This window comes from Gossypium raimondii, chromosome 3, assembly GCF_025698545.1.
Source record: "Gossypium raimondii isolate GPD5lz chromosome 3, ASM2569854v1, whole genome shotgun sequence".
Taxonomy (NCBI): domain Eukaryota; kingdom Viridiplantae; phylum Streptophyta; class Magnoliopsida; order Malvales; family Malvaceae; genus Gossypium; species Gossypium raimondii.
In genome coordinates, this window is record NC_068567.1 from 36,440,819 (window position 1) to 36,466,820 (window position 26,002).

General features: G+C 32.7%; 1 protein-coding gene across 1 annotated transcript; it reads right to left on the minus strand.

Moving 5' to 3' along the window:
• Nucleotides 1–467: 467 nt before the first annotated feature.
• On the minus strand, nucleotides 468–4,959 carry LOC105794182 (peptidyl-prolyl cis-trans isomerase CYP23). Its single transcript, XM_012623222.2, has 8 exons — nucleotides 4,703–4,959; nucleotides 4,325–4,438; nucleotides 4,076–4,224; nucleotides 3,909–3,981; nucleotides 3,716–3,805; nucleotides 3,000–3,039; nucleotides 896–978; nucleotides 468–808 (listed from the first exon to the last, which is right to left on the minus strand). Exons 1-8 carry the CDS (start codon nucleotides 4,886–4,888, stop codon nucleotides 788–790), a joined length of 756 nt encoding a protein of 251 aa, XP_012478676.1. The 5' UTR covers nucleotides 4,889–4,959; the 3' UTR covers nucleotides 468–787.
• Nucleotides 4,960–26,002: the final 21,043 nt, after the last annotated feature.

Below are 26,002 nucleotides of genomic sequence, written 5' to 3' on the forward strand. Positions count from 1 at the left end.
TCAAACATAGCTTAACTTAGTGAAATGTTTTATAATAGTAGAAATAATCTCAATAAAATAATAAAATAAGAAATCAAAATTCAAATAGTAATTTTATATTATTAAAAGAATTATAAAAATCCACACCATCTTGAAAATTTTCAATTATCCATAAAATAATATTTTATTCCTTCTTTAGATTACTGTATGTTGATCTTATTTTTAACCACAAAATAACTCCTTTTTATTTTTATTATTTTTCACATGGTGTCCCAATTTGCAGTCTACTCTTTATCTTCTTTGCCTTCAATATAGATGACAGTAAATTTCAATGAAAAGCTAATAAGAAATAACCAATGGTTTAAAACAAGAGAAGAGATTACAGTGTATATTGAAGAAACAAATGCATATAAGATTTCCATGAACCTCCAAACTAAATCAATAGTAGGGAGTGCACTTAATCCCCTTTTATTCTGATAACCAAGTCCTTCAAAGAAATTGAAAGATTAATATATTGAAGTTTGCCCAGATAGATATTCAGTACACTTAATCACAATCATTATTATTCATCACAAACCCATGTTCTCAGCTGTCAGCACTAGATGAAAATTGAAAGCAAAATCAAGAGGATTTCAGGTCAACGTAAACTTTCTTTCCTTCTTTTTACCATGGCTAGGTACATGGTATTGAACACTTTCTGGTCACCAATTTTCTACCAGAATTCATACCTGCAACCCTGTCTCTGACTTCATACACAACAGCAAGGTCTTGACCATTTCCTTTGCTGATCCAGATGTTGTTTTGATATTCAAGGAAAGCATTTCATTCGCTGCAATGGCACAGTATTCAGTCACACCTTACCAAGAGAACATCAAATGATATCGATTTTAATTGCACGGACCTATAAACACCTCACCTGTCGTTCAATTTCAACAGCGGATGCAGCAAGCCTTTGCTTCAAGATACCCCTTTCCTGTTTGCAACTCTCCAACTCGGTATCTAAACTCAATTAGATTAACAGCAAGATTACAAATGAGTAATAACAGAATTTCAAAATCAATGGTATTCCCATGTTCATGTCAAACGCAAGCAGAAATAACACTGTGAGCAAGCTAGGTTAAATTGCAGCAACATTCTCCATCAATTAGCTATATAGAATAATTGTTATTTCCAGCTCTGCTAGCAGTCATGCATGACACCATTTAACCCTTCAAATATTGTTACATTGGCCACAAAGTCTAACAAGGAGAGTGAACCTTGGTGCAAAAGTAAGGTCAAGTGATCATGACCTAGAAGTCGCAGACTCGGGTCATGAGACAGCCTCTAAAAGTGAGGTAAGGCTGAGAATATCTAGAAATTCCAGATCCAACTATGTGAGAGCTTCATGCATTGAACTACCCCCTTATAAAATTTCTGACCTGATACTGGAACCCTATTTATCAGGTAAGACTCATAAAATTTTGCATTCAAGAACTCATGCCATACAAACGTATGAATTTAGTTGAGACCTGAGAGTAGATCAGTTTGATCCAGATAATAAAGTTTATATAAGCCACTTAGTAAAGTTTGAAAAATGAACGTTTCACATGTTAAATGCACTGAATCAACTAGGTTAAGTAATTTCCTAGGGTTGTGATTCTTCTAGCTAGGTGTAAATCCTTAGATCTCAAGAATTACCACTCTTTAAATATGCGTAACATAAAAATGCATCATGCAGACCTCTAAATCTTTGAACTGAGTATTTTATATGAAGGTGAAAAGTAAAACCATCTGTGTGCGCTCTTAAATTTTATATGGATGTGATGTAAAACCCTTTAGGCCATCCAATTACACCAGTCGGAGAACTAGCCATCATCAAAGGCAGTTGTTTTCTTTTGTCTAGACGTCCAAGGAAGTTGAAGATTCTCAAAACAGAAAACTCTATCTCACCATCAGAACTTTTCAAAAGTCTCTTTTGCTCTGTGTAGGAACTTGGATTTGAAATTTTCAATTTGGATTTCATTATGTAAATGGTAAGGATGAAATGCATATATTATGAACAAATTAGTTGAGAAAAGTATAAAAACATGGATTTGTCAAATCCAAAAATATTTTAAGGATTTCAAATTCATTACCAAATAGGCCTCTAGCAAATCCGTGATTGAGAAATTATAATGAATGTTACATGTTTAATAGTTTACTACTCAATTTACACTAATTTTGAAATCCAAATACAAATTCTGAAATCCCAATTCCCAAGTGCTACCTTTAGCTTTCACCCTCAAATGGAACCATGTTGATGTCTCAAGAATTTATCCCTTTACTTAACATTAAAGGCCCAGAACTTTTGCCTATCTATTTCAAAAAGTTGTTTCAGTCGAGCAAGAACACGTCCTCTTTCTTGCAATTATCAAGCTAACTTTCTCTGTTTCACTAAATTAGCATCCAAATGTGGGTTTTTCCAGAAGTATGTAATTGAGTTTTCTTTAGCTGATAAAAGGATCAATGGGTGAACAAATAGCGGATTGGTAGAAGATCCCATAATGGTTTATCTTACTCTACAATAGGTTTTTGCAAAGTGCAAATCTTTGTGGTCCCTTCCAGGTGCAAGGCAGTACAAGTGGATGGTGTAATGATAGATTTCATACCTTATTAAAATATATACAGAGAAAATAATGGACTGAACTCCATGCTTTTGTTGTACGTTAAATGCTCATGACATCAAGGAATACATGCAGTCATTATGCAACCTTTTACCTAATATCTTGTCAATGCTGTAGAACATAATTACTTATGTCACATCTTAGAAAAATCCCCAGATAACTGCATCACATAACCAGCTTCACGATATCCTGGAAAGCTGAAGTGCTCATATTTTTTAATGCAATATAGTGATCAAAATTATTGTCCATGGAATAGTTTATGTTACTATAATGAATTACATGCAAGGATATATTTCAGCAATGACATGAATGTACCCTTAACCATCCTTGAAATGCAATTATAGAACAAAATGCCATAAGAGGCTGATTAGTTCTCACCATAATAGTAGGATGAAAGAATCGTGATGCGCTCCACAGGCTGGGAAAGATAAACAAAAGTAAATTAGTATTCACAGCAGAAAAAGATGGCATGGACTAGAATCAGCCACAAATTGCAATATAAATTACTTGTTTTCTAAATTCCTATCAGATTAGTTGAACAGAGGATAGAGAAAAGGCCAAACTTTTAAGATATAATGTAAGAGTACAGTTACAAAGGAATAACCAAGACAGAGATCCTGGACAGAACAGATTTTTGTGCATGAGTGCTGAATAAGAAGATTATAACTGATCAGCAAACTAGCTACATTAAGCTCTATACATCACAGTGAAAGTTGTATGATTATATAACTGCCAGTTCCTGATTTACAACTGTATGTTGCTCATGTTAGTGTCTCCTCTCTTGCTTTATCTTTTTCTTTTCCCTCTTTCTATGGATTATTTAAAAATAAGAATAATATTACTAAGAGGTAAATTCCCTATTTACGAAAATGAAAGAAAAGAGGCCATAAAGGTGAAACAAGAATAGCTAACAATCAAGGAAACTGGTCAATCCTGAGAATTCTCAACTGGTAAGTAAGGACTCATACTATGGAGTAAAATATTAAAAATCATTAGAGATGGATCCACCATGACAACAGTTCTCAAAGGTAAAAAGCATCTTAAATTTTCTAGTACATTACAAAGAAAAAACAGAAAGAGCATCACATTTATACCATTACAAAGATCCCCTCACGATGGGTAGGAAGTTCCTCAAGCTTTCGCAAAGTCTCATCACCTTTAGTGACTTTCCCAAATATTGCATACTTGAAAAGATAAACAGAAAGTCATGTAATAGGTATGCTATTTGTCAAATAAGATTCTGAAATAATCATTCACAATGATGCCTAGCAAGTGTGACTGGAATACCTGCCCATCAAGATGAGGAGCATCTCCAAGAAGTATTGAAAACGAGGACTGTGCACTGTCTGGATCAGAATATCTACACCAAAGCAGAACTCGGGGTCATATAAATACATAGAAAAATGTATAAAATTAAATTAAATATGAACTCCCAATACATAAGGTGTTTTTACCTCCCCATAGAGAGAATACCTCTCACGTGTTTTACATCACTAAATTCACCAACAATTGTCTTTTCAGCTTCCCTTCTTTGCTTCTCATTCATGGGAGCTGATCTTCCACTTGCAACATCTGCCACTTGGGCTACAAACCCCCTATCAACCTGCAACAATTTTAAATATGTATAACCTCACCCACACCTCAAAATCAGATTAATTAACAACCAAAGACCAAAACCAGTGTTTTCAAGTTCTACCACTCACTCTGAAGAAGTGGTTGGTGTTATAGCAACCAAGACGCACAAGCTTAAAAATGTGATCAACAGTTTTCGGTGCAACACTAGGGTAAAATCCAAATTCAATATCTCCATGATTTGTCTGCACCACAACCAAAAGTTCAGAAAATAACATCAAACAAACTCACAAAATCGAATACCTTTTCACACTGGCATTACCAACAACAACAACTCCCATTTGTTACATAATTCACTAAATATAAAACACAAGTACTGGAAAAACTGGGGTAGATAATATGGGAACTGAATGGTGGAATTAGTGGAGTTAAGAAATATATATATATATATATATATATATATATATATATATAGGTGAAAGTGAAGTGCAAAGGCAAAAAGAAAGAACCTGGAAAACAACACGAGGCGAGCTTAGCTGGGGTTCTTCAGCCAAAGCACCAACATTAGTAATTACAAATACTAAACTCACCCACCATAAGATCTTCATATCTTCTTTTCTCCTAGTCTTAGATTCTCTTTTCAACCTTCTTGGCGCTTGATCTAAACTTGCATTTGTCAACTCCCAAACTTTCATTTGACCCAAAATCTATTCTGCCTAAAATCATTTCTTTAAAAGGGGCAACACTAAATTCAGCCGGGTCTTTGAACTACAATAACAACGCCGGGTAGAAGATGGATAGATCATAGTGAATGGTCCAATTTGCTTATGCTTATAAGATCCAGAAGGGCCCAAATGGCTTATTGATCCTAGTATTGCCAATGCATTCATACGACTCCAATGAGACCCAATATCTTCAATCATTTTGCGCGGAAAATAATTTCTGAAAAATAATTTATTTTTTTACAAAATGATTTATTGAAAATATTTTTTAGTGTTTAGATGAATCTGTGTAAAATATTTTATGTTGTTTGGCAGATTTTCTGAAAATATTTTTCGGAAAAGTTATTTTTACATATATTAATAAATCTATATACATATTAATAAATTTTATATTTTAAATTGTTTTTACTAAATATATAATAATACTCAATTATTAAGCTACAATATTAACCGTCATAAATTGAAAACAACCAAAGTCAAATAAATTATTTGTAATTGTGTTAAAAATAAAAACAAGGATTGAATAATTATAAATTTAGCTTCCAAACCACAATTAATACTAGAAATTAATAATATTATCCAAATGTATAATTAGTGGTACACCACATAATAACAACAACATTGTCCAAGTGCATAACTAATATTACACCATATAAAAGTATCAATTTCTTCAACCTTGAGAAAATTTTTGAAGCCAAATTTGTTTATGCTTCTTACTTTTAACTAAAAAAACTTTGGCATCGAATTCATGACTCACTAGATAATCAAACACAGAACACAAGAAGTCATCATCAAATCCTTCTTCCTCCATCGACATCACTTGTTCGTAAAGCTGTGGTGTCTTATCCGCAGTAAATTGTTCCAAAGCATTAGCAATTTTGCCAAGTTGTTCACCCACAAATTTAATTTGTTCATCAGCGACACTTTATTGAATATTTTTTCTTTTACGTTTGGATGTGCCAGATGAAGATACATTTGTTCTTACCTCTTCAGCCTCTTCATTGTCGCAGCCTACAGGCACTGAATCTTGGTTACCATCATCCAAATCTATGTCAGCAAATGTTCTAGAAAAACTCCCTGTTCCCATATCTTTGCCAACAACCAAAGCCATTTCATCATAATGATCAATGCTTTTATTCAAAAACGGTTCATACTTCTTGTGTGCCTGTTGAATATTATACACAATTAGAATAACAAGTAAAAAACAATTGAAATATACTTAACATATATATATACATATATTACCATCACTGCTGCATCATATGTCGCTCTATCACATGTGATCATTTTCATGTTATCATCCCATCCAAAACCACTTTCACCTCGAATTTTGTATATAATCTGCTACTGATTTTTTATAGTCCTCAAATGATTTTCCACGTGCTTCGCATTACATTGGACTTGGAATCTTTCAGAAATAGCTTTGACAACTCGATTAATAGAAACTGCTCTGAAAGTATTAGAAGGCTTATTTCCTTTCTAGGCCTCCTCTGCTAGAATTTCAAGAAAAACATGTTCCATCAGTTTTGTCCACCTGAATTGCTTGGAGGTCCCTTCTTTGTTGCTCTTACCCATTCTACATTAATAATTGTCATTGTCAATCATTTCAATATCCAACAAGCTTAAAACATAATAAATTCAATATCTAACAAGCTTAAAACATAATCAATATCTAACAAATTCAAGACATAATAATTTCAAAATCCAACAAAATAAAATTTCAATATCATTATCCAACCAACATTAACAAAATAATAATAATTTTAATACTAAAACATACATAACATAGAAACAATAACCCTAAGCCCTAAACCTACCTAATATTTCTAGCCATATAATCAGTCCACATAGTTTGTGCAATTTCGTCTCTTTTAGAAGGCCATTCTATTGCTTTTTTTCTTTCTTCTTGCTCCATAAGAGTTGGTATTATCAAATCAGACTTAGGCTACTCGTATAATCCTTGATTAAGTAAATCCTAGGATCAACTCCCATTATATGATTATGAATGATACAACAAGCCAAAATTATATCTACTTGAGTCGGAAAATTCCAAAATGGTTCAGCATCTAATACATGAAACCGTTTCTTCAAAATCCCAAAAACACGTTCAATAGTGATTCATAATGATGAATGACGAAGATTAAAGAGTTCCTTTGCATTTTCAGGCCCTTGAGCACTAAACTCTTTTAAATGATATCGGACACCACGATATGGGGTAATATATCCATTTCGGATGCCATATCCAACATCAGTAAGATAATATTTACTTACAATTTTACAAAACATAATTAATACTAATAAATTATGAGCTTCCTAGAACTATTTGGCATTTAATGATAATTATTACCTTCCGGAATTCTTAATCTTCCTGGGCGTGAAAGTGCATCACTTAAAATACTAGAATCATGTGCACTACCTTCCCAACCAGCTAGAACATAGGAAAATTTCAAATCAATGTAATGGCAGCCAATACATTTTGTGTTGTCCCCCCTTTACGGCTACGAAATCTTCCTTGAATGCTTAGTGGAACGGATACACGAATATGAGTTCCATCTAATGCACCAATACAATCTTTAAAATAAGGATAAAACCTTGGATTGTTTCTAATTTCACTAGGAGTTGACTCATTGGGTAATCTAATAACTAGTTTATACAATTTCAAAATAGCTCTCAATACAACCCTAAAGTAACGGTGAACTGTCTCAGTTGATTTATAATATCTAGATCCAATTACTCGAAACCTTACATTATGACCAATTATATGTAAAAATATAACCACTTGCTCCCTAATATTGATAGATTTAGATGATTGTAACAAATTATTCCTACTAAGAATAACATAAATTAAAAAAGCGATCAGTCTCATCCTTATCACATCAATACAATGCTGGTCACCACTATATAAAATACTATTAATATAATTTTCTCTTTCATAATCTTGATTCACACGAGGGTGAGAACCAATTTCCTTCATAGTTTTTAATTTTTTAATCCAAAGAGCCCCAAAAGCTAAAACTGAAGTCGCAACTACGACAATTGCATTTTGATCTTGATTACGATCCATCTACACAAAATAATACCACACAAATATTTGATCACTATAAAAAAGATGCAAGATTTTCATAAGATCATGTATAAAAGTTACCATGACTAAAGTGCATACATACATATCAAGCTAATTATAATTGCATTAATAATTTTTTGAGAAATTAAGCTACTTTCTTTGTACAAATACTTCAATAAATATATTGATCATAGTTAATAGAGATCTTAATGAGTTAATTTATGGAAACTAAATAATCCAAGAACCTATTTACATGACAAAAATAGCATCTTTAAGGTCAAAACTTGCTGACATTCAGAATGCAGAACTAGTTAATATGCTCTGTCAAAGAATGCTTCATATCCATTATCATCACCAGGAGGGATAGTTTCCCTATTCAATATGTTTGACATTTAAGGCTACCTGAAAATTTTAGTGTATTTTGAAGATCCACTTATATTTTTTTGGTTGACCTTAAAGCACAAATAGTAGTTTATTAACCCAATTTGCAATTTTCCCTTTTGTACAAACTAATCGATTGAGTAAATCAGAGTCTCCTAACTTTTTGGTTTCTATAATTTATGGAATTATATTGTCCAAGGCCCTTAACACAGGAACGCCAAACCTTCTAAATAACTTCATAAATAGAGAAAGAATCAAGACACCTTCTAAGACGAATAACAAGAACACAATTTAACACCAAAACAAACTGAAGCAAATCAGTAATTTGCAGAAACAAATACCATTATGCACCATTATATCTGCAGTAGTTAATCAATATTCATGAATATCCAATATGCATTAATATTTCATTAGTTTTTTCTTTCTTTCTAAAAGGGTGGTCCCCCTTTGTGTTTTCACCCATTGATAAATGCTATACTTCTTCCTACGGTCTTGACTCCTCCAACAGTATATACATACATATACATGGCTCATATTATTACTGTAATAAAAAACTGAAAAACATATGCATAATATATATAATTAAAGAACTTGTTTTTTTTTTTTTTAGATTTGTTGCAAAGGAAAAGCATTCAGTCAGCAAGACTAGAATATGCTTGGTTTGGTTAAATCAGAATAAGCACCGCAAGAGTCAAAAGGAAGTGACTGCCCTGGGCATATACCTGCCGAAAGGTTAAAAGTTAAAGATCCTCCCACCTTTATTTTTCCTACTTGCTGCTGTCCATGGATAACAACAAATTTTAGCTTTGCAAATCATTATATAATAAACTACTGTTTTTTTAAGAAAATAAAAAAAAATTCTGTGTCAGATAATTAAAACAGCCATTTAAAATTTTAATTTCGCTTCTAAAATTATAAATAAAAATTTTATGTCCATTTTGAAGAAGAAAAACAGAGACAAAAATGAGAATCAACAACCCGATCCCCTCACCACCTCTTATCTTCTCATCCTTGCTCTGGCAGTGTCCAAAAAGCTTTATAAGAAGAAATCCAGTCTCTGAAATTGCAAATGAATTCAACTACCATAGGAGAAGTTCATCATTGGTGCTAAAATTGTAAGGGACTAACTTTCAAATTACGTTTACTTGTACTAGTTTCAAAAATTATGAAGGCATCCCTGCACCTAAGGATATGTGCGTCTTCCAGTTTATCTATTACAACCAAACAAAACTGAAACACATATAACAGCAAACTGAATGACAAAATGCAAAAGCAAACTACACATTATGTATCTCTTTCTTAAATTCTTTTGTTAGCCTTTTGAACATTAAGGACTGTAAACCTTGATTGCACCAAAGTTGCAAGCCAAACTAACCAAATCAGGTATTGGTTTAACCAAACTAACCTAGTACTTATTTCTGAAATAGTAAAAACTTTTATGTCCATTTTGAAGAATAACCCCATCCAATTGAAACCACCAATTTTTTAAGCTGTAAACCCACAAAATTCCTACATCGTTTAACCATCAAAATTCCTACATCGTTGCAACCAATTACAATAGCTTATTCCATTAAAGTAGTCATATAAAAAGGTATTTAATAATCAGCATAATGGCAAAGATCTTCTAGTAGTCAACTTATTTTAACATTGAATTTTCTAAGGAATTTTGGATTGAACTGAAAGTCTTATTAGTATTTTTGATTGGTTTGTTTCTCAAGCAGAAAGTCTTTATATATGAGCTGCTAACAATTTTAATATTCAAGAAATAAAAGATCAACTCAATTTTATTCAAAATATGTCAATAAAATAAGATAAGTTATAATATGTTGCCCACTTTTCCTTAGTTGCAATTAGCATTGAAGTTGATGGTTATAAATGGCACTAATAATCTCTATTTGACATTTTAAACAAAAACTTAACAGTAAGGATAATCACCTCAATACTTCTTTTAATCCATTAACTCAATGATAAAACTAAACCATGGAATCAATTATAATGCAAAGGAATAAAAGCATTAACAATTAAGACCCACGGTATTCAGAATACCACAGTAAATTTAAGGAAATATTAAGAACAACCTATATACCATTCCAACAATATTCAAAAAAATAGTTTATCGCTGAAAAAAAAAACCCTAGCTAAAGATAGATAATTTGAAGGTAGAAATATAACAATGAGTTTATTTTGTTAAAAAAACCTAAAAGGAAATGTTGAGATTTTTTAAGAGATTTATAGAGAAAATAGCAAGAAGATTAAAAGGGAAAGCTTCCCTTAGTGAAGAAGTGAGGGTCGAGTGGTGTAGGGAAGAAGAGGATGAGTTTTCATCCTTTTTTTTATTTTTGAAAAATACCAAAATATCAATAACCCCATTTCATTAACCCGTTATCAATTACTAAAATCCAGCTAAAACTACCAATTTTAAGCTGTAAACTTATAAAATTCCTCCATGGTTTAACAATCAACAATAACCCCATTTTATTGATCCACTAGCAATTATTAAAAATCCAACTTAAAAAGTTATAAATTATGAAAAAAGGAAAAGAAAATTGATTTTGTTGATCATCATATTGGACTGAACAAAAAGCGAAATTTAGAAATAATTGAGCCAAAAAAAACTTGAAGCATATGGGTGACTCACCGAAACTGAGTTGAAAACCGATCTATGGAGCAGAAAGATGAAGAAGGAAGACGAAGCTGAGAGACAGAGATGGCGAGGCAGAGATGAGGAGGAGAGGCGGAGGCTTTGAGGAAGGGAGAACCACTACTTAGAAGAGAAGGGAAAATGTCTTACCGCTTAGAAATCGGTAAAACATTTTTCAGAAATTGGCTTTGATTTTACCTGTGTTTTGGAAAATGTTTTCCTAAATGAATTCATTTTCCACCAAACAAACACCGGAAATTAAGGAAAATATTTTCCGAAAAACATTTTCCATCAAACAAACGCAGCCTTAATGAAGATATAATCTCAAAAGATATTTGGAAAATAATAATTTACACTTTTTAAGTTTTTGTTTTTGTCTAGCGGCAGTGTTAGTCTCCGGGCTAGCTCCTTCCCACCTTTTTCTCCTATCCATTAATCTTTTTTTTTCTTTTTCACATTCACTCTATGTGTCTTCTCTCTTTTCAGTTTGCAGATCTATTTTATGGGCATATTTATTGTCTTAACAAGTTGTGATTGATTGATTATAATGCCTGTCATCGTTGAAACACCACCGACAACCGACAGTTTCTTTTAGAAAGTGGATAGCTCTTCGTTGACTTCTTCATATGTTTCTATTTGAAAAGCCTAAGAATGATAAATTATTTCATAAGTCGGTTTGGACTTGTATGGTTTAAGTTTTATATGTTTTTTGTTTGTTTTCCCATTGTTTAATAAGTATTCACTTTTAGAATTTTTTGTCTACTCTTGTAGTACGCTTTTTAATCTTGCTTATACATGTAGTTTTGCTTTTGCAAGAAATTTTAGGGTTGGTTTTGTCGTCGCCCTCTCTAGTTTGGTGGATGCTTGGTTCTTTTGTCAATTTATGCCTGCTGTTTTGGACCATTCGGGGCTGATTTCCTTATTGTATTAAGTGTTTGCAATCACTCTTGATATGTTGTGCATGAGTTGTAACAAAACCAATTGTCAACATGACATAATGTTCTATTGATGTTGAAGCTGAAGCTTTTGTTGTGTTGATAGAGCTTGTCCTTCAGCGCGTACAACGGGTGTTTGTTATTTTTTCTCCGAAATTGCATGGTCTCATTCAAATTATTGAATTTCTCTTTCAAAAAAATTTATACATATTTTTAAAAAAATATATTAATTTATTTTTATATAAGATAAATGTAATTATTTATATATGCAATATATAAACATAAAATGAAGTTGTATTGATAATTATATTAATAATTTGTGAGAATTGGATCAAATCAAAATTTCATATATAAAATTGCACAAGATCAAAGTTCTTGTATAAATTTGTACATTAAACCAAAGTTCATGAGTAGCTTTGAGATTTATTCCTTATTTTTCTAAATAAGTAAGAAATTTTGAGATAATGTCATAAATAGTATCTGTATTTTAATCAATGCCCAATGTGGTACCTCTATTTTTAAAATATTCATTTTAGTAGCTGAATTATCAATTAGTATGTTATTTTAGTATTTGGGGTTAACATTGTTAACAATTGGCAAGCCACCCAATGAAATTATGTCAGGTAAATTTTTATCCAAGCCATTAATGTCATATGTAATAGTAAAATGTGACTATTTGCAATGTTTCAAAGAATAGGTCGGTGATTGAACTGATAAAATTATTAATTCTCGATTTAATTGATTTGATAATTGATCTAATAATAATTAACTAAATTTCATTAAATTTTTAAAATTATTAAAAAATTATAAACAAATTCAATCTTCGATTCTTTTTTGTCTCAATTTTTAATTTTTTACCATTTTCGAGCCGTTTGCTCATAGGTTGATTCAATCCTTTTTATTTGGATCGATATGCTAATTAATTCTCGATTCACCGGTATGATTAACAAGTCCATTTCAATTCCAAGTGACTATTTGGATATTAAAAATAAAAGAAAAACTATGGCCGTAAAAACAAAAATGTAAAACGCAACTAACACTTGTCAAAGTAAAAATCAAATATAAGGAAAGTGAAAAAAAAGAAAAAGCAAACTCTGTAGGCTTCCGTCTCTTGAAATCCGTCTTCTCCGAAAAAAAGAACCATTCGAAAGTTCATCTTGTTCAAAGTTAAGCAAATGAATCCTTAATAGCAGAAGTTTGATCTTCATCTTCTTTAAAAATCTTCACCCTCTTTTAGCTTAAGATAAACTAAAAATTTTCAAAAACAAAATATGGAGAATCACATGTTAATTTAAAAAAAAAAACCACGTTATGTATCCTGTAATTTAAGCTCAACAAATGCTTTTGCAGTGTGCATTCTCCAATTAGGGTGTCAAAGACAAACAAAAATTCAAAAAGAAAATTTTATGGTTGTGAAAAATCTCAAGAGGCAATTTATTTAAGGTTAGGAATGATATATATATAATTTAGAGTAAAGTTTTTAAGCGAAATTGGCAACATTTTAAGTGGCAGGCTTCATTATTTGACAAATGGCACTCTATTTATACGTACGTTAAATATTTGAATACTTTTTATAGTAAAAAATTGACAAATTTTATCGTTAAATGCATTGTTTTAACATAAAAATAAAATGAAAATGAAAAGAAAAAGAAAAATAATTTGTTTCATGGGTCAAAAATGTTTGAATATTTTATATTCATTAGACAATTTGAAAACAAAGTCTCAATTTTATTATTTTAAAAAAAAAGGAGTCACCACCGATCTTTTTTTCTAGGTGTGATCGGACACCTAATAAATTCTCTCTTTTTTAAAGAAAAATTTAAAGTTTTCTAAAAAAAAGGTAATTTTAGGTCCACGTTAAAATCCAGAGAAAATTAGAGTTCGGGAGCCGATTACGCGCGAAGAAGGTATTAGCACCCTCGCGACGCCTAAAATTGGTATCTCGTTAAGCGTGTGTTGTCTTAATTTTCAAAAATACGAGTTCAATTTAATATTTAATAGTGATCCGATTGAAACACAAGAATTTGGACAAATTACATATTATTATATTATATACATTTTAAAAATAAAATTTTGATAATTTTTTCGATTTTATTTTAAAAGGGCATCTCGTATTTAACACAAACCGATGATATTCACCCAACATAGCGATGAAATCAATGACTTAATGTTAAATCGATTCGTTGCCTTATTTATTGAAATTATTTAAATTTAAAATTGTAACTAAATAAACATAATAATATCTCTAAAATTAAAGAAAGAAAATATTTAAAAATGTCAATAATATTTAAAAAAAACGAAATGTCATCAAAATACATGAATTAAATTAAAAGTGGGTAAAAAAAATTATTGAAAAGCCCAAAATTACGGGCTTGAAGAACGGGATACACGACCCGGTCCTTAAGATGATTGGCTATATTAAAAGCCTGTCTAAGCTTGGGTTTCCATTGAGCCAAGAGTTGGCCACTGATGTTATTCTACAATCGTTGCCGGATAGCTACAGCCAGTTTGTCCTCAATTTCAATATGAATGAAATTGATAAGACTCTGCCACAGTTGCTCAGTATGTTACGAACTGCTGAAGACAACATGAAAAAGGTTGGACCCAAGCCTATACTGATGGTCCGTAATAACAAGGGCAAGGGAAATGCCAAAGTTCAGAGAAAGCCCAAGGGCAAAGAAAAGCCCAAGCCTGGAAAAGTAAAGGCTGCATTGAAACCTAAAGGTGGGGTGGCTAAGGAAGGAAACTATTTTCATTGTGGTGTGACTGGACATTGGAAGCGGAACTGCCCTATCTATCTTGAGGAAGTCAAGAAGGCCAAAATAAGCGGAACGTCTGCTTCAGGTATTTATGTTATTAATATTAATTTATCAACTACTACTTCATGGGTATTAGATACTGGTTGTGGTTCTCACATTTGTACTTCTGTATAGGTACTATAAAGGAGTAGGACTTTGGCTAGAGGAGATGTGGACCTACGAGTCAGAAATGGAGCAAAAGTTGATGCATTAGCTGTGGGAACATATAATTTATCTTTGCCTAGTGGACTTGGTTTATGTTTAGAGGATTGTTATTATGTGCCCAGTTTGACTAAAAACATTATTTCAATTTCTTGTTTAGACAAAATTGGTTTTGAGATAATTATTAAGAATAATTGTTGTTCTTTTTATCTCAATAATGTTTTCTATGGTTCGGCACAATTGATTAATGACCTCTATATTTTAGATCAAATGAATCTCATTTACAACATAAATACTAAAAGATCAAAAATAAATGACTCAAATCAAACTTATCTATGGCATTTTCGTTTGGGTCACATAAGTGAGGAACGCATATCCAAGCTCCATAAAGATGGTCTCTTGGATTCATTTGTTTTTTGAACAATTTGAAGTATGTGAATCTTTCTTATTGGGAAAAATGACTAAATCTCCTTTTATTGGTAAAAGTGAACGAGCTACTGATTTATTGGGCCTAATACATTATGATGTATGTTGGCTAATAAATACACAGGCTAGAGGAGGATTTCACTACTTCATTACTTTCACTGATGATTTCAATAGATATGGCTATGTCTATCTTATGCGCCATAAGTCTGAGTCCCTTGAAAATTTCAAGGAATTCAAAAATGAAGTACAAAATCAACTAGGCAAAACTATCAAGACACTTTGATCTGGTCAAGGGTGGGAGTATTTGAGCTTAGAGTTTGATGATCTTTTGAAGCAATGTGGGATTGTCTCACAACTTACTCCTCCTGGTACTCTTCAATGGAATGAAGTTTCTGAGAGAAGAAATCAAACTTTGTTAGACATGGTTTGATCCATGATGAGTCATGCTGATCTGCCGACTTCCTTTTAGGGACATGCACTTAAGACAGTTGCTTTCACACTAAATCGTGTTCCATCTAAATCAGTTTAAAAGACGCCATATGAGATATGGACTGGGAAATGTCCTAGTATGTCTTTTATGAAAATTTGGGGTTGCGAAGCTTATGTTAAACGTCAGGCGTCTACTAAGCTTGAACCCAAATTTGAAAAGTGTATTTTTGTGGGGTATCCAAAAGAAACCAAAGGATATTATTTCTTTAATCCCACTGAGAACAAAATACTTGTTGCTTAGACTGGTGTATTCCTAGAGAGAGAATTTGTTTCTAGAAAATGAAGTGGGAAAAAGATTGAACTTGAAGAAATTCAAGAATCACAAAATACCACTGAACCAGAGATAGAACAACAACAAGTTCCACAAGGAATTGAGAAACAAGTAACTGCTGTAGAAACACAACCACTGCGTAGATCTTTAAGAGAACGCCAAACACCTGAGAGATATGGATTTCTCATTACAACGCATGGTGACGTTCTACTTATAGATCAAGATGAGCCTAGGACTTATCAAGAAGTAATGACGAGCCCAGACTCTAAGAAATGGCTTAAGGCCACAAGATCTGAGATGGATTCCATGTATGAAAACCAAGTATGGACTTTGGTTGACCCACCCAAAGGGGTTAAACCCATAGGGTGCAAGTGGGTTTTCAAAAAGAAAACCGACATAGATGGTAATGTACAAATATACAAGGGGCGATTAGTCGCTAAAGGTTTTCGCCAAGTTCATGGTGTTGACTATGATGAAACCTTTTCTCCTGTAGCTATGTTTAAATCCATTAGGATATTGCTTGTTATAGCTGCATTTCATGACTATGAAATCTGGCAGATGGACGTCAAAACAGCTTTTCTTAACGGGAAACTTGAAGAGGATGTGTACATTTGATACAACTTGAAGGTTTTGTCAATCCAAAGGATGCTAGAAAGGTATGTAAGCCACAAAGATCCATTTATAGATTAAAGCAAGCTTCTTGAAGTTGGAATCTTCGTTTTAACGATGCAATCAAATAGTTTGGTTTTATCAAAAATGAAGATGAGCCATGTGTTTACAAGAAAGTTAGTGGGAGCACTATAACATTCTTAGTACTGTATGTGGATGACATACTTATCATAGGAAATGACATACCTACCTTGTAGTCTATTAAGACTTGGTTAGGAAGTTATTTTTCTATGAAGGACTTGGGCGAAGCCACATACATCTTAGGAGTGAAGATCTATAGAGATAGATCAAGACAACTACTAGGTCTAAGACAAAGTACATACATAGATAAAGTACTGAAAAGGTTCAGTATGGAAGAATCTAATAGAGGATTCCTACCTATGAGACATGGTATTTCACTCTCGAAGGAAATGTGCTTTCACTATTGGATCTATCATGTATGCCATGTTATGTACCTGTCCAGATGTCTCATATGCCTTAAGTATGATGAGCAGGTACCAAGTAGATCCCGGTGAAGGTCATTGGACCATAGTCAAGAATATCCTTAAGTACTTAAGAAGAACTAAGGATACGTTCCTAATATATGGAGGTGAGGAAGAGTTAAATGTAAAAGGTTACACTGATGCCAGCTTCCAAACCGACAAGGACAATTCTCAAACACAATCAGGTTTTGTGTTTTGCCTTAATAGTGGTACTGTGAGCTGGAAGAGTTCAAAGTAAAGTACAGTAGCCGATTCTACAACAGAGGCTGAGTATATTGCAGCCAGTGAGACAGTAAAGGAAGCGGTTTGGATCAAGAAGTTCATTACTGAACTAGGGGTTGTGCCTAGCATATCAGATGCTATAGAACTTCGACGTGATAACAATGGAGCCATTGCACAAGCTAAAGAACCTAGATCTCACCAGCAATTCAAAAATATACTTAGGCACTACCATCTTATTCGAGAGATTATCAATCGAGGGGATGTAGAGATATGCAGAGTACCTACAGATGATAACATTGTTGATCCCCTAACCAAGCCTCTGACACAGCAGAATCATGATCGTCACACTAAGTCACTTGGTATTAGATATATAAGTGATTGGTCTTAGTGCTAGTGGGAGATTGTTAGAGTATGCCCAAAGATTAATCATAAGATGGTTGTAATAACATACTTGATTTATCATGTTTATTAATATAAGGCATTACCATTATTATTTCAGCTTCTTTTCTGTGTGTATAAATAAACTGTTTTATAATAACGTCCTGAGAGTAATATGATTATTCTTAAAAGGTCCTTAGTCAAGTATTATTGTTGGATAGGACAACAATAATGCATTAAGACTAACATGTAGTTGATTGATGATAAAGAGTTGTCATTGATATGGAATGTCAAAATCGATGTATGAATATGTGTGTTAGAGAACAACATATTGGACTGACTCGTTATGAGTATGTTTTTTGGATTATTGTGTAATTGTCACAACATTACTCATAGTGATTAATATGTATATGATCCTCAGACTTGAGATCATCATAATCCTAACATCGTGAGTTGTATATTTTGATACAGTCAAATGTACACCGTAACTGGTTGTTCTATAAAAGCTAATGTTGGATATACCGCAATCTATGTAGAGGGATATGGTTGATCGATATAGAATAAGTCCCTTCTACATAATGGGAGTAATATCTTAGGCCACTTAATTGAGTGAGACTAGAAATGCATGGCCATGCTTAAATAAGCTGATAGGAGATGTTATACTTATTTGTATATCATAGTCTACTTAAGATATCAAGGAACATGGAATGGACTATGCAAGTGTGACTATTCCATGACTTGTGTCCAATCCAGAGATAAATGACTTAAGGATTATTGCATGAAAGGTTAATCATAAAAATGTTATTTCGAATCATGATTTCTTGTGACTTAGGTAGCAATGATGTATTGCTAGGTGCCACCCATTGTTTGTAACATTGGAATCGTTCTAGCATTACTGCTAACGTTACAAGAACTTACAGCGTCACACCCTATAGTTGAAATGAACGGAATAAAACATAGTTGGTATTATGTTTGGTTGTCGCTAAAATTAAATTAATTATAGAATTAATTTAATTGGATAATCAACTATCGAACACATTATGTACAAGGTTGTTGTACGTATAATGAGAACATGAATTTGGTTAGTATATAAATTCAAATAAATATATGGTTTACCGAAATCATTATTATAATTAGTGTAATTATAATTTTTGATTTAAAACATTGTTATATTTATTTAATTTCTAGAAACCCTAAATATAGATATAAAAATCTCGTTTTTTCTTTGCTTGGGTCTAGCAGCCGTCAAAGCAAAGTCTTTTCCAAAACAGTTTTGGGGATTCCTTCCGTTCATTGTCAACTGGGTGGATTACGTAGAGGCCGGAGTCATGATAGATTGCGGCTTGGTTCGATAGTAGATCAGATTACTCGTTGCTGAGGTGTTTTTGTCTACTCAGAATAAAGATTCGATAATTTCGAAACCTTTATTTCACCTCGATTCGTTCCTCACACATGGATCCATGGTTAGGATCGCCGAATGTTTTAATTTTTCGCTACGCCGTAGGGGTGTCGGCGCTCCAACATAAACCACTTTTGAAAAATAAATGGATGTTAGTCATGTGGTCGGAGGTTCATACGCCCTAAATTGCGGATTTAGAGCGAGAGTATTGTTTGAGCCATCATCGTCAAAATCGTAAGGTTCTGGCTCAGTTGGAACCTACTCTGGTTCAAAAAATAGTGCTACTTTTGAACCATCCGGGCTGCTGAACTGTCAAATTGGATCGGGTTTTGACTTTGATCCATCAGCTACATCCGTTGTCCCTTCTTCCTCGGTTGCATCTTCTTCCGAATCTACACATTCATTGTCATCTTCAACTTAAGGTTTCGATGTACCCTCGTTGGACTTGATCGTAGGGAGTAAGTTATTGGTTCTTCGATACCTTAAGTGCCCCAAAAAATTATATCGCATTACGAACCAGTGTAGGTTGATACCCCACCCTATAAGTGCTTCCACCCCAAGACATCAATCCACCAAAGTTGAAATTGAAAGCATTAATTGAATATCGTGCCTGGCTGTTGAGGTTTGGGTTTCACAAATACCTCGACTAATAGTGGCTATTGAAGTTTAAATCGGTGCTGAAAACTGAGGAATCTCTATCCATTGATGTTTCAGGGACATCATAGTAAAAGTTTTGTAGTAAACCAGTGAACGCACCGCACAACTGTGTTGTAGGACTTTTTGCTTCAGCTTCGATTCCAACATTAGCCGCAACGATGGCCGAAGATGGAGTAGCTCCATCAGCTTCGACAAACTCGACATATAACTCCTTTACAGCATTTTTGCTTGAGTAGTGTAATGATATGATTACCTTCACCTTGAGCTCACCTTTCATATCAGATAACCCTTGACTTTCCTCATTATTCTACTCTGTAGCTCACGTAATTGAATGGTACGATTGAAAGCCAATTCTATGGGCTGGGCTCACACAAATACGATCCTGACTTTTGTATTACAGATTTGACCGTCGTAATAAATGACGGATTTCACTCGTTGACTCATTTTAATTTAATAAAAATTGGATATTTAAAACCAAAAAAATCTTTAAACGATTATCCAAAGAAATGTAGATGATTCTCGTAACTCAACTCTTCGATGTTTGGTATGAATTTGTTGCGTGCCTAAGTTCTGAATATTTTGGTGCTTTAATAGCAAAATTGAACAAAGAAAGAGGTAATGCGTACTTCAAAATATGTTTCTGAGGAAGCACTTTTGTCGAATAATGGTAATGAAATGCTCTTCAGTGCTCGAAAATGCGTTTTACATATCACTAATTAAAATTAGACACTTGCATTCAGTGCCTCAAAACGTACTTCAAATTTTACCCGGGATTCCCGAGGTCAAGTATTTTTTCAGACTTTATGAAAATATTAGTGAAAACTCGTCCAGCTAGCTGAGCTTTCCTACCAACATGGCAGGAATAATCCTTTACCTCTCAATGAAAGATTTGAGGAAGACTATACATTCTCGTGATTTGGATCCAAGGGCCAATTAAATTATATATAATTTTTTAATTATATTCTAACTAAAAATTGAAAAATTGGATTATGAAATTATGAAATATAATTTTTTTTTCAATTGGATCAATACTTCCAATTGAATAAGTATGAGGAAAAGATCTATGGATAAAGATAGAAAAATGTATTTCTAATCGTAACTAAATCTTCAATTTTTTTTGATGGGATAGATTGAAGCAAAATAGCTATTAAACGATAACTTTGGTTTACTAGAGACATTTACATCTTGTTTTAGCTCGGTGGAAATAAAATGCTTTTCCTAAGGATTTTCTCAAATAGAAATAGAGAACGAAGCTGGACGAGTTTTCACTAAAATTTTCATAAATTTTGGAAAAAAAACTACTTGAACCTGACTTTTTTTTGTAGATTTGAAGAATGTTTTGAAGATATTCGATGAAAACGCTGGTCTTGCAACGTGTTTTCGACCACGACATTTTTTCCTTTAAAATCTCACCCTTCCCCCACACTTGAAAGAGGGGTTCCCCCTCCATACTCCATCATCTCAAAAACATTATCTCACCTAGCCTTTATCCCTCCACTTTATAATATTTCTCTCTCATTTTTTCCCTGCTTCAGTGTTAAAACTTTTCGTCGCTAATATAATTTTCGGTTTGAGGTATTCTTGAGCCATCGGTGATGCGATATTGCTTTGAGATCCACGCATTTCATATATCCTGCCGAGATGGTACCATTGCCTCTGTAATAGCCCATTTTTGCCCGGGCCCGTAATAAGTAAACCAAAATTAAAAATTAAAGTCCAAAAAATAATAATACAGTCCATTTTTTTACATTAGCAGGCCTAAATCCAAGTAGGCCCAATTCCCCCTAGCCCAATCATGAAGCGGCCCAACGCAAAGTCAGAAGTGGGGAACCCTAGTAGCTTGCAGCGATTACCGCGCCGCAATCGAGCACGAGCCCCCTCTCGTGTGTGTGCGCGAGCCTCCGTACGAGCACGCCCCACATGCGCGCCTCTGGCCCTTTCCACGTCACCATACGAACGGCCTCTTCCGTACGACGGTTGCACTTGCAAAAACACGTAGCAAGAAAAGCAGAAAGAGAACAACAGCAGAGCGAATAGGCTAGCAAAAAAAAATAGAAATAAGAAAAGAAAGAGCAGAGCAAAAATATATCATTATTTTGTAATTTTTTATTTTCGGCTATAGAAAGCCATTTTTTGAATCTGTAAAGGGGGCTTCTTTTTTCTCCTCTACACACACAAAAATCAATACAAAGAAATCAAGAGAAGGTTTTCTTCTTTACCATTTTGTTTTTCTTTTTCGACTGTTTTTCTTTCTTTTTTTAGTTTTTTTTAGTAGCTATATACATAGAGGCACATATACAGAATATAGAAAAGGAAGAGAGAAAAGGGGAGGAGCGTACCTCGTGGCCGGTCTTACCTTCTACTTCGTCGCAATCGGAGCCGGAAGGAGATCAAAGGCACGAAACGGCGCAGCAACAAGAGGAGGCTTGCTTAGGGTTTGCTTCAAGTGACAAATTAGGCTTAGTTTAGGGTTTCTCCTTTTTATTTTTATGCTGATATTTGAAACGACACCGTTTCAAGCATGTCTCAGTAGCTTTGAAAACGGCGCCGTTTAAAGGCCTTTAACTCGCGCGGTGACTTGACCCGGGGAGGATCCGCACATTTCTACTCAATGGTTTATTTCTGAAATTAGTCCATTCGCATCAGATTTTATTTCAAATCGGTTTTCCTCCAGTTTTTTTAATCGTATCGCAGATTTTATTTTATTTTCATTTAGATCCATGTTTGAACGGCGCCGTTTTGAATATTCAAATCATATGCTAGAGAAGATTTTTGCGTTAAATTGCTGTAATAGTCCCTTGGATGTTAAATGGCTTTCAATTCAGTCGTTTGCATATTTATTTCAAATCAAGCCTTAGAATTTTGTTTGAATTCAAAATAAATCCATTTTCATTAAATTAACTGATTTATTATTATTAATTTCACTTGTTGTTATTATTTTAATAGTATATTTATATATATATTAGTTAACCTAATTTTCTAACTTCATAATATTTCATATTTTTATATATATGTATATGTAGTATTTTTACGTATATATATAACAACATAGTATTGATTTCAAATGATAATTTTTTTACAAAAGCCTTATTCCTTTTAAATTTGTTATTTTATTTTACTTATTTTAAATTTTTATATATTATTATTACATACTATTATTTACATTAGATTTGACTTATATAAATTGAAATGTATATATTAATTTTAAGTTTTTCTCTTTTAATTCTTTCGTTAAGATTCATTTAAACATTTTCTTTGTTTCTTTAGCATTATTATCAAATTGTTTTAAATCATCATACTATTTTTATTGTTATTTTATTTTACTCGAATACCTTTAGGAAATTGATTGTTAATTTTGATGTATTGTATGCTTGGATATTCCTTAATGTAAATTTAGTTTGCCATTTATCTTTTATTTTGAATATTGCTATTCAATTATGTTGTTTATAAGAGTTGAATTTTATTAAAGCCTCACAATCGTTTCATTTCAAAATTCAAAAAAAGGCTTGGTGTTAAATAATTCTCGAGAGAATTGTGCCCTAACTTACTGAGCTTCAATTCTTCTCGATGAATTTATATCATCAAGTATCTAATTTTTTGGTAAAACCATACAATTGTTAAAATAAAGCTCCTAAGATTACAAAATGTTGGATCCTAACTTACTGGATGTGGCGTTTTATCGTCTCGTTTTAAAATAAAGGCAATACCCGAAATTTGGAATCCTCGAGAGAATTGAGCCCTAACGTATTGGGTTTTAATTTTTATCGTTGAAGCTAAATAATTGAGGATGTGCTTTAATCGAAATAAATAAATAGCTCGTTCTCGAGAATTCGATACGTGGTGTCCTAACGTATTGGGCATGGCATATTGTTTTCTTGAGACGAGGATTTTTCTAACAAATAAAAATAAATGCAATATTCGATATTTGGGAATTTGGTGAAATCGAACCCTAACTTACTGGGTTTTGATCTTCTCTCTTGGCCCAAATAATCGATATCCTTCTCAAAATGCATAGTTTTTAAAGGTCAAATTTAACTTCAAAATAAAAGGATTGTATTTTAAAATCTTTTCAAAATCTCGACATTAAGACATTAGACAATCAATTCGGTACCAATTTTGGGCGTCACGAGGGTGCTAACCCTTCCTCGTGCGTAAGCGACTCCCGAACCTGTTTTCTCAAAATTCGCAGACCTAAAATTATTTTCAAGGTGATTCGATCACACCACAATAAAAGATTGGTGGCGACTCCATTTCCATTTTCAAAATCGATACCCATTTTTCAAATTTCGAAAAAAATGGTTTCGACAACCTCCAAATCCTATCTTGTGTAAGTCGGGTTATTGGGTTATTTTACTTTGTACGGTCGTGGGTGGAAGTCTACGTAGGGGTCTCAATCGACTATTGTTATGCAATTATAGATTAGAGAATAACGGGAGAGGCAATTGAAGATCTTTACGTAGTCGAAAGCTCAAACTTTTCGGATACCCGAAAATGTTGCCATATAAATAGCATACAGAAGTTTAAAGGCATAATCATAGGGAAAAACTGTGGGGCTTCTTAATATAATCGGCGTAATTCTTTCCTCAATTTCCATGCAACCGATATCTTTAACCTTCCTTCTTATCCAAAGGTCGGTACTACCGTGGACGTAGGAGGACTCTTAGACAGGCAATAACTGTTTCGATAGAGTAAAGATGATGCTCCTTTTGGGGCAACAACGGTTGCCTTTAAAATTAGCTTATTTCCCTAATTTTTTAAAAAAAATGACATAATTGCCTAATTTAGCCAAAAAATTTTAACCAAAGTAAAAGTGTCCTTTCTTTGAGGATCCTGTTCGATTTCATTGCTGCCCTTTAAGAGGACCAAAACACATATAGTTATTATTACTTTTTTATAGGATGAGGTATACCAAATGTAACTAAACTATTAATAATTTTATATTTTGGTCATTCAATTTCAAAAGTTATAAAATACTCATTGAATTATTCAAAAGTTTTCATTTAAGTCATTGGGCTATTAAAATGGCTATTATATGACCTTTGTTCGCACCACTTAAACCAATCGAAAGCTCTCCTTACTCTTCTTTTTATGGTTCAATTTTTTTCATGAAACAACTTTGAACATCACGAATCTGTAAACCAAAATCCAAATAATTTTCTTCTTCAATCTCTATCACTAACCTTCATATCGACTTGGATAGGTATGTTCTACTCATTGATAGGTACTGATCCACTGTGCTAATCATCAAATACTTAGAGCTCGCTAGTCTAGTTTTTTTTTTAAAAATTGAACAGCTCAATGACTTAAATAAAAACTTTTGAATATTTCAATTACTTGAATAAAAACTTTCGAATATTCAATGACCATTTTATAACATTTTAAATTAGAATAAAAAACATAAACTTACTAATAAATTAGTAGTATTAAATATAATTTGTCCTTTGTTATATAATCAACAAGTATAGTTTTATAATTCAAATTCTAGTGGCTAAATTAAATAAGACAAATGACATCATTATAATGCCAACAGCTGAATACGATGATGTACTACTCAAGAATTTCCATTCCTTCGAAAATTTTACAATATTGCTTTTTAGATGCTTTAATGTTTTTTTATTCTTAATTTTTGAAATTATTTTAATTCTTGCCTTTAAACTTTAGTTAAGTTATTTTCTTTTAAATGAAAATTTTAACTATACCATTAAAATTTTAACAACAATGACGTGATCATTTGCATGAAAATCTATTTATACTTCATAAAATTAAAAATATATATTTTAAAATTAAAAAATTAAAACCATAAAAACTTTATAAAAATATATCTATATTAGCGGTGAAGTATATGTAAACTGTTAGATAGGTTATCATGTTAATGTCATTAAAATTTCAATCAAATTTTATTGAAAATAAATCAATTTGGTTAAATTTGAAAACTTGAAGATAAAAATGATAAAAAATAATTAAGGCCAAAAAGTGATAAAATAAGTAGACTTTAAGCCTGAATTTTTTTATTCTTTTTTGGGTTTAAAACACATGACTTTCATTAAATAAAGGGGTCTCAGGCCCGAGGTTACATGACCGACACATACCACCAATCAAAACAAGTTGAAAAT